The 13,400-nt window shown below is 36.1% G+C and overlaps 1 protein-coding gene across 1 annotated transcript; it reads right to left on the reverse strand.

The window, feature by feature from the left end:
- Positions 1 to 508: 508 nt before the first annotated feature.
- Positions 509 to 9,165, reverse strand: LOC146892009 (prolactin-7D1-like). Its single transcript, XM_085698884.2, has 7 exons — positions 9,135 to 9,165; positions 7,713 to 7,754; positions 6,647 to 6,822; positions 5,803 to 5,841; positions 4,298 to 4,405; positions 2,332 to 2,511; positions 509 to 742 (listed from the first exon to the last, which is right to left on the reverse strand). The coding sequence occupies exons 1-7, from the start codon at positions 9,163 to 9,165 to the stop codon at positions 509 to 511; spliced, it is 810 nt and encodes a 269-aa protein (XP_085555010.2).
- Between the last annotated feature and the right edge of the window lie 4,235 nt (positions 9,166 to 13,400).

Raw genomic sequence — 13,400 nt, forward strand, 5'->3', positions numbered from 1 at the left:
ATCTGCTGCCAGTGATTTTGTGGGTGCAGAAAAAAGAGCACAGCTGAAGACAGTTATTAGAGAAATTTTATACCATCCTATCTTTATAAACTACCACTTTTATTTCAGAAAATTCTTAGAATCCACCATACTACAATCACGTGGGAATAGTATTTTCTATCAGTTGGTTTAAAAACCTGTCTGGTGTTCTTAAGGTATCCCAAAATGTCCATATTATCAGTAGCATAGTTGGAATTTCAATTAGATCTCATGTTTTGATTTTACAACTCTACCAACATTATTTTGCTATAACTCTAGGTTATAAATTGCTTGAATTTCCCAATCAAACATGAGTCATTTCTGATCAGTGTTTCAATGTTATTGTTACATTTAGTTCTAAATGGAAAAAAAAAAGCTGACAACAAATTTTCTTGTACTTCGGTAAATGTAATATATACCTATTTTATTTAATATATAAGAGACAATCTGTGCAAATGTATGCTTTCAAATGTACAAAATAAAAAGCAAATTATCCACAGAATGGATCATATGGATTATATTTAAACCTTGATGATGAGCAGGAGTCGCCACCAATAAACACACATATCAGGTAGTTAAGATTAAGGTCAACCATGTGCGTGTCAATTCCTAAGCAGAAGGATAATTTAAATAAAGCAGAGAGGTAAGTTTCTTCATCAGCCGCTTGCAAAGACTTCAGATCTGACCATTCAGCATAGTCCTTAGGTTCAATGCCAGGATGAACCTAATGACAAAATGATAGTCAGTCATCTATTATTTGTACTGTTTGTGTTTGTTAGTCATTTTCTGTGAGGCCCTGTCCTCCCTGTTCCTCGAGGCCAAAACACAGGATGCAAGTAATGTTTACGCTAACCAGCTAAGCTTCCTGCTAAGTTCCATGCTTACTTCTGCTCTAGCCTGATACATTAGCCTAAGGGGTCTATATTACTTTAAAATGGTAATTTCTCAACCTGCCTGGAGAAGCTCAGGCGCCAAGGCCCATCTACCCTGTCTGGCACTGCCTTGCACCCTCGACCACCTGCCTGAGAAGGAGCTCTCACAGACGCCAGTTTCCCCAGCCCCCTCTGGGTGGGAGGAGTTTTCCTTTACTGGGGCCAAAAGTATTTAACCCTGGATTAAGTTGAATAAATTGGGCATTCCCTTCTTGAGGATGACTCAAAACTCTGTCTGTGTTGTGTGTGTCTATGTTCTTTAACCCCTAGGACAATATGAACTCATGGGAGGTGGGTGGCGTGGAACGGCGTCCCCCACAATTTTTCTTCTGAATAGTAAATTGTATTTAGAGAAACATTAATAATTTAAAATTTCATTCTTAAACATTGACTTTCATAACCCTAGTATTGGGTACTCTGACATCATTAGGTATACACAAACTAGATTTTAGACTCATGTCCATATTTTCTTACATTAAATTGATGAGTGATAAATTATTTCCTTTAAATCTAGGAAGATGAAATAGCAGAAAAGCATTATTTCAGCACAGCCTTGTGTTTCAACAATACCAACAGATGCTGATGGGCTAGTGGTTATTGTCTGGAGATCTAGTGTATTTCACTCCACCTAAGAAAATTAGTGTCCAAACAGCTATGAGAAATAATTAAACTTTTATGTCAAATCCTTCTATTACTGTGTTTTTCACTTATTTTATTTTATTTTTTGTGCATTGGTGTTTTGCCTTCATGTATGTCTATGTAAAGGTGTCAGATCTTGGAGTTACAGTTTTGAGCTGCCATGCAGGTGCTGGGAATTGAACTGGAGTCCTCTGTAAGAGCAGTCAGTGCTCTTGACTGTTGATTCATCTCTATGAACTTGACACAAGCAATAATTATCTGGGAAGAGGAACCACAGTTGAAAAACTACATCCAGCACATTACCTGTAGGCAAGTCTATAGGGTATTTTTGGAGGCAAGGGGTGTGCCATTCCTGGGTAGGCGACCTTGAGTTGTCTAGAGAAACAGGTGCAGAAAGTTTGTAAGCATTCCTCCACGGTTTCTGCTTCAGTTTCTGCCTCTAGCTTTATGCCTTGAGTTCCTGCCCTAGCTTCCATAGAATATGGACAGCAATACGTAGTGATGTGGAAGCATAAGTGGGAAAAAAAAATCTTTCCTTCCTAAGTTGCTTTTTGTCATGTCTTTTCATTTTTTAAATCACAGTTTTAGAAACCCATCCAAGACAGTCCCTTAAGTGACTAGGCTACATACAAGATAAGTTGACTACATTTTGTTCTTCCAAAGTGGGGCATTTCAAGATTTATAATTCAAAAGTAGTCTGCTTCATGAAAGAGACAAGTGGACTTTTAAGAAGACTGTTTACCATGTTGAGTATCCATTTGATGAGTTCTCGAAGTTCTTTGCTCTGGGCTTCAATATTTTTGGCTGTGGACAGGATAGCTTCATTGGCTCCCAGGGTACCATTGAGTTTGGTCACTTGGTAGTGGAGAGGTTCTTTCCAGGTTCCCGTTAGATTCAGGATTATTATCAGAAAGTCTTCAAGCTATGCATCCATAATTGACCAATTACATTAAGAGAAATGAAATACAGAGAGATTGGTTACATTTGATTTGTCATTGGAAAGGCTTAACTTAAATACCCATTTGCAAATCTAATGGGAATTTTTATATATGAAAATGGGGTAGAGTTTTGAACTTCAGAACATTTATAACTACATCTTAATAAAATGAAATGCTATGCTATATAAATAATTACTTTTAAAATGAGTTTCATTTTGATTATGTTTTGTTTGCCATCTGAATCCTACAATCTGAACCCTCTCTAAGTTCTTATATGTTAGATTGTTTTGTTTGTCATGAGACTCTAAGGCTTTGTAAAAACTAAGTACATGACCAAAGAACTTGATTTAGGAAAGATACATGTCATCCCTGTCAATAACAAATCATTCAGCTAGATTCATAAAACAAGTAAGGTGTATTGTTTGAAATTGTACTTATTTTACTGCTCCTTTAGGATAAATGTAAAAATATTATTAGGACAACCTGATATTAGTAAATGTGCTTCTCTCAGTCCCAATGATTCCCCTTCTTTTTAGATAATTGATACTTTAGATAGTAAGTGCAGGTAAAAAGAAAAAAAAACCCAAAACCATGCCATTGCTCTGCCTTTAATAACAGCATTAATGCAAATGGCAATGGAATTTTGAAGCTCCAGTGTATAGTCACTGCCAAGTTCATACAAGAAACTCATTTCTAAATTTAAAAAGCTTGTTACGTTTCTTGAGTACTTTTGTGGGTGCTTCTGTGAACAGTAGAACAGAATCCAACTGCTATGGCAACAGAAAGACATAAAAGATGTGGACGAAATGAGCAGTTCAAATAGCAATGTAAAATCGGCTGCTGGTAGCATTGTGTTACGTGATTCATAGCAAATACTTGAGCTGCATTAAAGCCTACACTCTGCCCTGACAGCATACTTGTGTTTTAAATTCTTTGAATGTTTGCAAACTGCAGCTTCTCATCTCAGTCATCTTTTAAGAGGGCAACTGAAACAATATCACTAAAAGACTTTGGGGACTGTCTAGTCATGGAGTGAGTCTCTACCAACATTTTTCTTCATTCCCCTCTTCCTACACTTTCATTTACCTTTTGCACATGCTGTTCAAATCAATTCATTAGAGGATAAGTTATATTAGGGAATTTCAACTCATCTGTCATAACAATTACAAACTGCATTCTCTGTACTATACAGAGTTTCTCATCACAACTGGGGGCTTGAGTTCCTTCTGAGGAACATTAATTACATTGAATTTACTGAACCCCTTGTTCAGGTGCCTTCAGTTAAAAGAGAGAAGAAAGTACAAACTTGTGAAAGTGTGAACACATGCATAAGAAGAAGCTGTAGAATCAGGACATTCTTGAGATAAAGAAGACTTTCCGTGGTAGTCAGTAATGAAAAATGGGCCAATGATACACAATGAAGACAACCGCTTTTGTTTATCTTAGGTATTCACTGAGTATCTGTTTATATAGGGATGTCCTATTCCACTCAAAATTTCCTAGAGAAAAATAAGTCAATTTATACTGACAAAACATTAGTGAAATAGGATCCTCAAAAAGGTCAGGTTATGGAGATCTGCCACAATATTATTTAACAATTGATTTTCCTATAATTTACCAACGGGGTACCATGATTTTATTCCACTGCTCACTGTTACTTTTTGCTTGTGCTCCTGTGATCACCATATCTGTTGTGGTACTTAAGAAAGCTACAGCCTGGCAAAGCTAGTGCATGGTTTCAGCTGTTCAGGTGAAAAGCTGAGAACTCACTGATAACTTTCGGGATTCCTCTATTGTTTTGGGGGTGTTGATAGGAGGAGTGTGGCAGCTGTCAATCATCTTGGGCATAGTCTCCTCATCCTTGTGCAACTCTAACACCTGCAAATAATAAAAAAGAAATGAAGTTAGTTAGAGTTTGGAAATTGAGTAAATGAACTTATGACCAGAATATTATTAACTAAATGTGTAAGTTTAACAAATAAACACTGCGTAAAATCTACCATTAAGAGAAGGAATCTGTAACCACTTTTTCCCTTTTTAAGGTAAGTAATCTAATTTAGTTTTTCATCTAACTTTCTAATCTGCCATCCATTCCTATTTACTTTTCTCTTATTCTTCCACTAATTCTAATTTTTTATAATAATAAAAGGCCTTAGAAATGACAAAAGCACAAAACACAACATGTTTTAAGAACAATTTTTCTTTTGATTTGAGTCTAATGTTTTAGTAAATGTTTATCTGTGTGTATTTGTTTCCTGCTAGTTCAAATTTATATATTTTTTTATCTAGGCATTGTAAATCTACACATTTTCTTTCTGTTTCCAGTGAATATATGTATATGTACCATTCACACTTAATCATGAATCTTGATTGGAATTGCATCGTATTTAACAAAAATAAGCAGACCAGACTGACTATTTTCAGAAAATAAGACATGAAAAAAATTGAAAGCCATAAATCATTCATTATTGCTTATTATTTTATAGATAATCATTTAAATATAGTTACTTAAATATATTATTAAAATAAATATTACCTAAAACTAATATTCGGCTAATGTACAAAATTTTAATGAAATATTAAGAATTTGAAAGAGCGAGTCAGTCAAGAATGAGAAATGAGAAACTCATGAATAAAAAGACAATATGAACAAGTATTTATTGCAAAGTCAGGGACGGTCTCTTGATATACTCAAGCCTTGTCCTGTTTTCTCCTTCACACTGACTGACCTTGAACAGATAGCAAATAGTCAGTGAAGAGAGAGCCTATTTTCAGTTGCCAGTCAGTGCTCCTTCCGAATGAACTCTAGCCCTGGAGATCTTTAAATAAGGATTCATCGGTAGCACTGGGGGTTTCTGAAGAAAAGAAAAACTAGTGCATCTCTAGGAAATAGTTTTAGTTCAGTGTACTTCTGTTTCCTACACACAACTAACTGCAATACAATTGTAACTCCATTTAAACAAGACCAAAAAATGATGTTTCTACCTCTGTCACAATTCTTACAGCTTGGTATCTCAGGTACAAATACAAACAAAACTTTATAATACATGGATTTGGAGAAAAATGAGAAATTATAGCATTCTCCTCAAGTGGAATTTCCTGAAGATTTCCCATTCTTCTGGGGGAAAAAATGTCTGTTTGCTTTATAATGGTAGTGGCATCTTTTACCTGTGGAAATGTATTTGGTGAATGACATTTTCTTACTTAAATTGTAATGAAGCCATGAGCATAAAGCTTTTACAGGGAGGGAGGATAGAAATAAACGAGGTACTTACAAATTTAAAGAATTTCTTTGAAGAGAAGTCACTGATGAACTGAGATAGAATCGAGGAAATGAAATAAGATATAAGTAAAAAGTAACATGAATGTAATTTTATTATAGCTTCAAAGACACATTTATTAAGTGGCTCTTGTTGTACTGAAGTCATTATCACCACATCCCCAACAATAACTGATTTGGAACAGGTAACTTAATATGCAGATATCAAAATGATTAAACCTATTTCATGTCTATCACATCACTCACGCTGAATGACTCATCCACTGAAATCTTTAAACTGTGACTCCTGGCGTTGAGGAGTTTCTGAAAAGCTAATATTTCTTTTCTATTCTTGAATCACATGATAATAGATTCATTGTCTTAGTTCCACTGGGCTCAAAGAAATGCACTGATCCTCTATTGGCACAATGCCAAAGGGAAGATGTCAGTGGAGACTGTGTGAAAATAGACAAGAAAACCAGAGCTGTTTCCCAGCTGCATCTTTTCGGTTTTCATGGGACAACTGTGTTTTAACAGTAATCTTTCTGAATAATTTGAGCCAAACACCACCATGCGTGTACAACTGCATGATTTAACCTCTTGTTCTTTATTGGTTCAAGCTGAAAGTCTTGCAATCGTTAAGTAGAAACAATTTCAAAAATCATTTAATGCTTTATAAAACCTTGAGTTTTCATGAAACTATCCTGTTCATCATATTCCACTTCTCAGTAGCTATTCTTAAATCTGTGTTAGTTATTAAATTATAAATTTGGTTTACAATAATTTTGAATGCATTGCAGTATAACTATTGACAAGAAGGCTCCTTTTGGGAAGAAGCCATAAGTAAGTGAGGTACTTACAAACATCTTGCGCATTTCCCTATTGAGTTTACTGATGTTGTAAGACAACTTGATGGCATGATTGAACAGGTCCTGGAGGTAGACTTGGTCATGTCCAGTTCCACGGACATTCACAGGCAAGGAGGCAACATTCTCACACAGAAACAAATTTAATACCAGTATCAAGAGGAGTGTTCCTGTTTTATAGAAATGGGAGATTGAGATCAATTCATCTGAGGTTAACAATGGTACTTTTTCTTCCTTATAAAGGGTAATTTTATCAGTCCACAATTCCTGCCACTGTATGATCTGGTACTCTCCAGCTAGGAGAGTAAATAAGTGTCTTCCACTGTGCAAATATAATTAAATAAATAAGTTGCACATTTCCATAGTTTGGGAAAATAGGGATTTCCCACATTTTGTACGGATAGCAGAAACTTTCAAACTTTTTATACTCTAAGTTAACTGTGGGTGAATATTTTGAAGTCATTTTTGTAGATAATTTTATGTCTTGGGAATGTTGTCATAATTTTTCATTGGTTAATCTCTCAAAGATTGTGTTGGATTTAGTCGGCAGTATTCGCATCAGGACAAGGTCAACACTGCTGCCTTTGCTTCATTACAGTACCTAACAAGAATAAGTGTATTATTGTCAATTGTCCAATACTGAGTTTGAAGAGAATCCTATCATTTAAAGGACCTACAGTCTGCTTTTAAACTAACCTTAATGCTTTCATGCATTAGAAGTTTGTCATAAGTTTTTACAGGTTTAACAATAACTCTGTGGATTGACTGATCCTATTCAATATCATCAAACTGTATTGATGAAGAGAACACTTAAAAGGTTTAATGATTTTCCACTTGATCACTTGATCAAAGTAGACCTAGTAACATTGATTGTATCTGCTTCTCTTGCTTTGTAAATCAACATCCTTTAAATTAGCATTCCTGCAATGATCAAAATGGTTTCAACACCAATTTAACCAATTTAACTTTTATTGATAAACACAGAATTTTAATTTGTCAATAATTTGCATGCCCCAAAATGATATAGAATGTTATGTTTCAAAACGAAATATCTACTTACCTTTAGTGGCATTAGTCTGAAAACACTTCTGTTCCGCAGAACCTTAGATAAATTTGATGGGAAATGTGCAACAGAAAATTAGGGAACTGGTAAGTTTTATTCAAGGAAAACATCTCAACTCAAATACTGAAAATAACTGAAAAAAATCTATGTAGCATAAAAATAACCATCAATATTTCACATTCAAAGTACATATTATTTTTAGATAATTCCTATTGTAGCAAACAAATTTACAATGATCCATGTGCCTTCCCCAAATTATTATGTATGACAGATATTTATCTTTTAAATAGATATAGGTATAAATTCCTTTCATTTATCATCTAAAGAACGTAAGGTCTAAGATTAGTAAAAGGCAATAAATGGTTTTGGCTTTTCATTTCATAAAATACAATTTAAAAGCCAGGAATGGCAAAGCACAGCTTTAACTTCAGTATTTAAAGACAAAGGCAGATGGATCTCGTTGACTTTGAAGTCAACCTGGTTTACGTAGTGAGTTTTAGACCAGTCATAGTTCTGTAGTGAGACCCTGTCTCAATATATATGTGCTTGCTAGTGATTCATTTTTACTTTGAAATATTATCAAAATAGAAGCAAATAATAGTATGATTCCATATTTTTTCAAGAGTATTTTACTTGAATTACATTGTCAAAGATGTATAGCTACACATCTGCTAACCTTACCTATTACGTCTCCCTAATTGGCACTGTGATTAAGTGCATTCCAGTAAAACAGCTCATAAAAACGTAAAAAGGAGAAGGTGTTACTTTCTTCCTGCTGAAGTTGTTAGAGATTCAGCCCGTGATTCTGACAATCTCATTCCAGTAAATGAATAAACGTAAGCAATTTTAGCTTTAGAAGATATCTCATCCCATTATCTGGACCTCTCTTACACATCTGAGTTTTGTTTATAAACAACTCTTGATCCTATGATTAGATGCTGGCAATATTCTTCTTTTCTACCTTACCTCAATTCATCTTTAATCCCAGCACTCAGGAGACAGGGGCAGGCGGATCTCTGTGAGTTCAAGGTCACCCTGGTCTATAAGAGCTAGTTCCAGGACAGGCTCTAAAGTTACAGAGAAACCCTCTCTCGAAAAACCAAAAAAAGAAAAAAAAAAGAAAGAAAGAAAGAAAATTCAAAACACCTCTAGACATTTCTCTATGTCTATAGGTAAAGAAGATTCTCTTTTAAGAACCCTCCCTAATCCAATGATATACGCTGCATTTACTTTTTGAGCAATAATTAGAAAGTGTTTCTTAGTTCTATCTGTCTTTTTTATATTGGCTAAGCAGGAACAAATGTCCATTCACTTAGACTGCACAAAGATGACATCAAAATGTAAAATGTCCAAACAAGTGTTGTAAAAGAGTACACTATTTGAACTCACTTAGAAGAGGTTAAGAGAAAGATTACTTACAGAAGCATGGCTTGGGGGAGGGCAGCAGCATCTCTGTCAAGTTTCAGCACAGCTTGTCTGCTGTTCTGGGACAGCTGATTCACTGAAGTCCTACCTCTTATATAGTGCAACAGAGCATCCCTAAGGCCACACACTGCTTGGTTACGAAAGGAAGCAAACTTTGGAATCTAGATGAGGATTCCACAATACTTCCTCCTTACGGATAAGCATCTCATTGCCATGATGACTAAAGCAGTCATTTAAGTATAATTTAGAGAATATGAGGGCCATGTCTAAAGGGCTAGCTAGGCTGCAAAGCACCACAGCTTTCTTTGCTCCATGAAGTCTAAAGTCAATCTAATGCTATCAGAAAACAGTGATTCCTGGACCCGCATTCTCTTCTCCAGTTCCTCATCTATTCCCATCACCTCTTCTACATGTTCACGGGATCTTAGATCAGAGAACAGATTTTTCATCGTTTTTTTTTTTTTGAACATTAGAACACAGGCCACTGGTCACCCATATTGAGAAATTTAACTTTTGAAATTTCAGCCAATGTCTGTGGCATAATTTAAAGTGTTTGTTTCTACACGCTGGGCACGTAACAAGAGTAACATAAAGTGCAAGTGCAGGTGCTTAAGGGGGTCTTTTAAGTGAGTAACTCACATTTAACTTAACAAAATATCAAAAGTCCTCCTCATGGATTCAGAATATCCCTAGTCTAGTATTATCCAGGTTACAGAAATAAATACAGATTCTCCTCATGGGACTGGTCCTAAATCTAATACACCATGTTTAGTTGCACTTAAACCAGATGCTAAATGACTGTTGATTGAACATATACATCTGGCTTATTTGGTAATTACCTTCACTTGAACTGAATAAATCTCTTAGTGACATCTGGAATTATGAAATTCAGGCAATGCTACAGGATTGTCCACATTGATCCTGGTAAGATTTCTTCTAATGTGCTGGTGTGGGAGAATTGTTTATATTCTGTCGATCATGTTTTAAATAAATGCTGATTGGCCAGGCAGGAGGTATAGGTGGGAAAACCAGACAGGAAGTGGAAATGATGCAAAGAGAGCAGAAGAATTCTGGGGAGGAGGAAGTTGATCCTTCCCACTCCTGCCCAGATCACGGAAGCAGCAGGATGTGAGCTGCCTCACTGAAAAAGGTACTGAGCCATATCACTAAAATAGATCAAAAAAATGGGTTAATCAAGATATGAGAGTTAGCCAGTGGGAAGCCTGACCTAATGAGCCAATCAGCATTATAACTTATAGAGATCTCAGTGTGGTTGATTTTCTCTGGGGCCTGCCAGCTGTGGGGTACCAGGCGGGGACAGAAAACACAAACAAGCAGACCCCACTCATGTTACAGAAAAACATAGCAAGGGGCATACTATTACAAATTTCTTAGATTGAATGCAGTATATACCAAATGCATTGTCAATATTCTTTATTACATTCATGGTCAATTGGGCTTCGCTACTGAACAACTAAGAAGAAGCCACCAAATCATTATAATATCTGACTAATGATTCAATGGTTGAAGGAAGAGGTACAGTTATGATCTGCTATTGACTGACTAAAAATATGGAGCCTTGCTGAACATCTAACCAATGAAAACTCCAAATACTTTTGGAGCACTGAGCAACAGTTGTTGAACTTATAAAAAGAGGATAAAAATGATGTGCCGTTTTCTATATTGGATAATATTTGCCCCTGATATCAATCATCACATTTTAGTGAAAGTGTTAGTTAGGCATTCTTTTCTTCGAAGGTCACAATATATACCAGAATAGGAGAACCTTGTTTTCAAGTTTAAAATATAAGCTGAATTTATTAGGTTATAAAAAAGAAAGAGAGAATATGGGGTAGATATTTTCACCCAATCTTTGAAACTTTCTGTAGACAAGTCTATCATTGAAAAGACATAGACTACAGAACAGTCTAAAGGACATGAGGATGAGAAAGTGTTCTGAAAAGACAGCTGGTGTAGCACAGAAGAAAGGAAGAAGTTACCTACTGACTAAGTTGAGCATGTGAATTCTTCTCAAATAACTCATTTTTTTGTTGTTAATTAAAAGGGTTTCTAAATAAAGAATCCAGATGCCTCGTTGAGAATAGCACTGTGTTGTAGAGGCCTAAATACAGAAGTGACTCCCAGTAACCATTCTCAACTTTTGTACCTGGATAAAACACTGATATAACCATAGAACTTTTCATTTTTCAGTACTAAATTAGTAACTTTCTGGAAAAAAAAAAACCTTATATACTGAATGCCAACATCAGTTCACATTTGTTTAATGTTGTTATGGTCAGCATTAAATGATAATGCCCATTTTTGCAAATATTGTCTGTTCAATCATGCCTCCATCTACTATTTCACAGATGTGGACAACTCAACCATCTAGAAAATCAGTAAATGTGGAAGACAGTAGAGGGAACAGCGCCACACATTATGGGACCGTGGTTTATCCCAAAATACAAGTTATTGGAGAAATACATATTTCATGGATGTTTACCTTTTAGTCATGTTAAATATCATTGTTGATGCTAAGTCAAGAACCAAAGTGATTATAGCAGCAAAAGATACTTTTAGACAAGATGAAGTAATTTTACCCATACTATGATGGTTAAGGAACTTCCTCACCAATTTCTGAGGCAGTTACAACAGCTTACATCCCTACCATCTGTGTCCCTTAGGGGTAGTGACTCATCTAAAATGTAGAAAGCCCCATCACATTCATTGACTGTGTCTCAGACTGAATAAAAAATGACAGAGGAAATAGACCAGAAATGTTCTCCTCCCTCTTTTTCCTGATTGTGGAAGCAATGTGACTAGTCATTTCACCATTCATGCCATGATAAGATGTATCCCTTGATAATCAAGCCTCAATAAACCTTTGCTTACCAAAGTTTCTTTTGTTGGGTGTTTCATTATTGTAATAAAAAATTAATTTATACCGTCCTTTCTCCCTCTCTCTAGCAGGATGTTTTAAGCTCTGCCTAATACTTGGTTGTGGGTCTCTGAATCTGTTTCTATCAGCTGTTGGGTGAAGTATCTCTGGTGACAATTGAGCTACTCTCCAATTTATGAGTATAGCAGAGTATCACTAGGCATCACTACATTGACATTTATTTGTCCCCAGTTATGTTTGGTTCTATTCTAGGTCTCTGGGCCATCTGGCCATTGGGTCTTGGTTCTGCAGGCAGTGTCAGAGGTGGTATCACTCTCATGGCATGTGTCTGAGGATAGACCAGTCATTAGTTGGCTACTCCCACAATCTCTGAGTCACCTTTACCTCAAACTATCCCATAGACAGGACAGACCGTAGGTCAAAGGTTATATGGCTTGCTTGGTTGGAGACAGAGGTGTCAAGGACATCACAAGAGAATCCACAGAATCAAATAAGCACCTCACAGGAACTCACAGAGACTGACCTGACAACCAGTATGTCTGCATGGTATGAATCCAGACCTTTGGCATGTATGTGGTGGCAGTTGTGTAGCTTAGTCTTCTGGTAGAACTCATAATTGTGGGAGCAGATGTCGTGGCATTTTATTTCTATTTTAATAAATAAATTTGCCTGAGGATCAGAAAAGTAAAACAGTCACACTGGCCAACATTACAGACCAAGTAGCAATGACACACACCTTTAATCCCAGTAGCCACACTAGCTTGTCATAGAAACCAGGCATTACTGGTGCATGCCTTTAATCCCAGCACTAGAGAGGATTATAAAATGGGAGGAGACAGCTCTCAGTCTCAGTCTCATTCTGAGATTACTGGAGGCAGAATTGGCATTTTGTACTGAGATAGAGGTAAGAGCCAGTGACTGTTTTGCTTTTCTAACCTTCAGGTTGAACCCAATTTTTGTCTTTGAGCATTTATTAATTATGCATTAAACAGGTGCTATCTTTGACTCTTTTCCTGGTGTAGGGGCTCTATTCTTCATACTGGGTTGCCTTGCCTAGCCTTAATGCTAAGTAACATGCTTAGTTTTATTGTAAATTGATTAGCTGTCTTTTGTTAATATGTCTAGAAAGCCTGCCCTTTTCTGAATTGAAATAGAGGAGAGGTGGATGGGGGTGGGGAACAGAGAGGAATTAGAGGGGAGTGCTTTGGAGGAGAGGAGGGAGTGGAAACCACAGTGGAGCTGTAAAATAAATAAATAAAATAGAATTTGTACAAATCCTTTTACTCAAGGGTCATTAGGATTCATCATCTTGAGAATCATTAACAGGTCAGATGAGAAGCCTTAGTGTAGAAAGTTCATAC

Source organism: Myodes glareolus, chromosome 14 (assembly GCF_982192425.1).
Source record: "Myodes glareolus chromosome 14, mMyoGla1.1, whole genome shotgun sequence".
Taxonomy (NCBI): Eukaryota; Metazoa; Chordata; class Mammalia; order Rodentia; family Cricetidae; genus Myodes; species Myodes glareolus.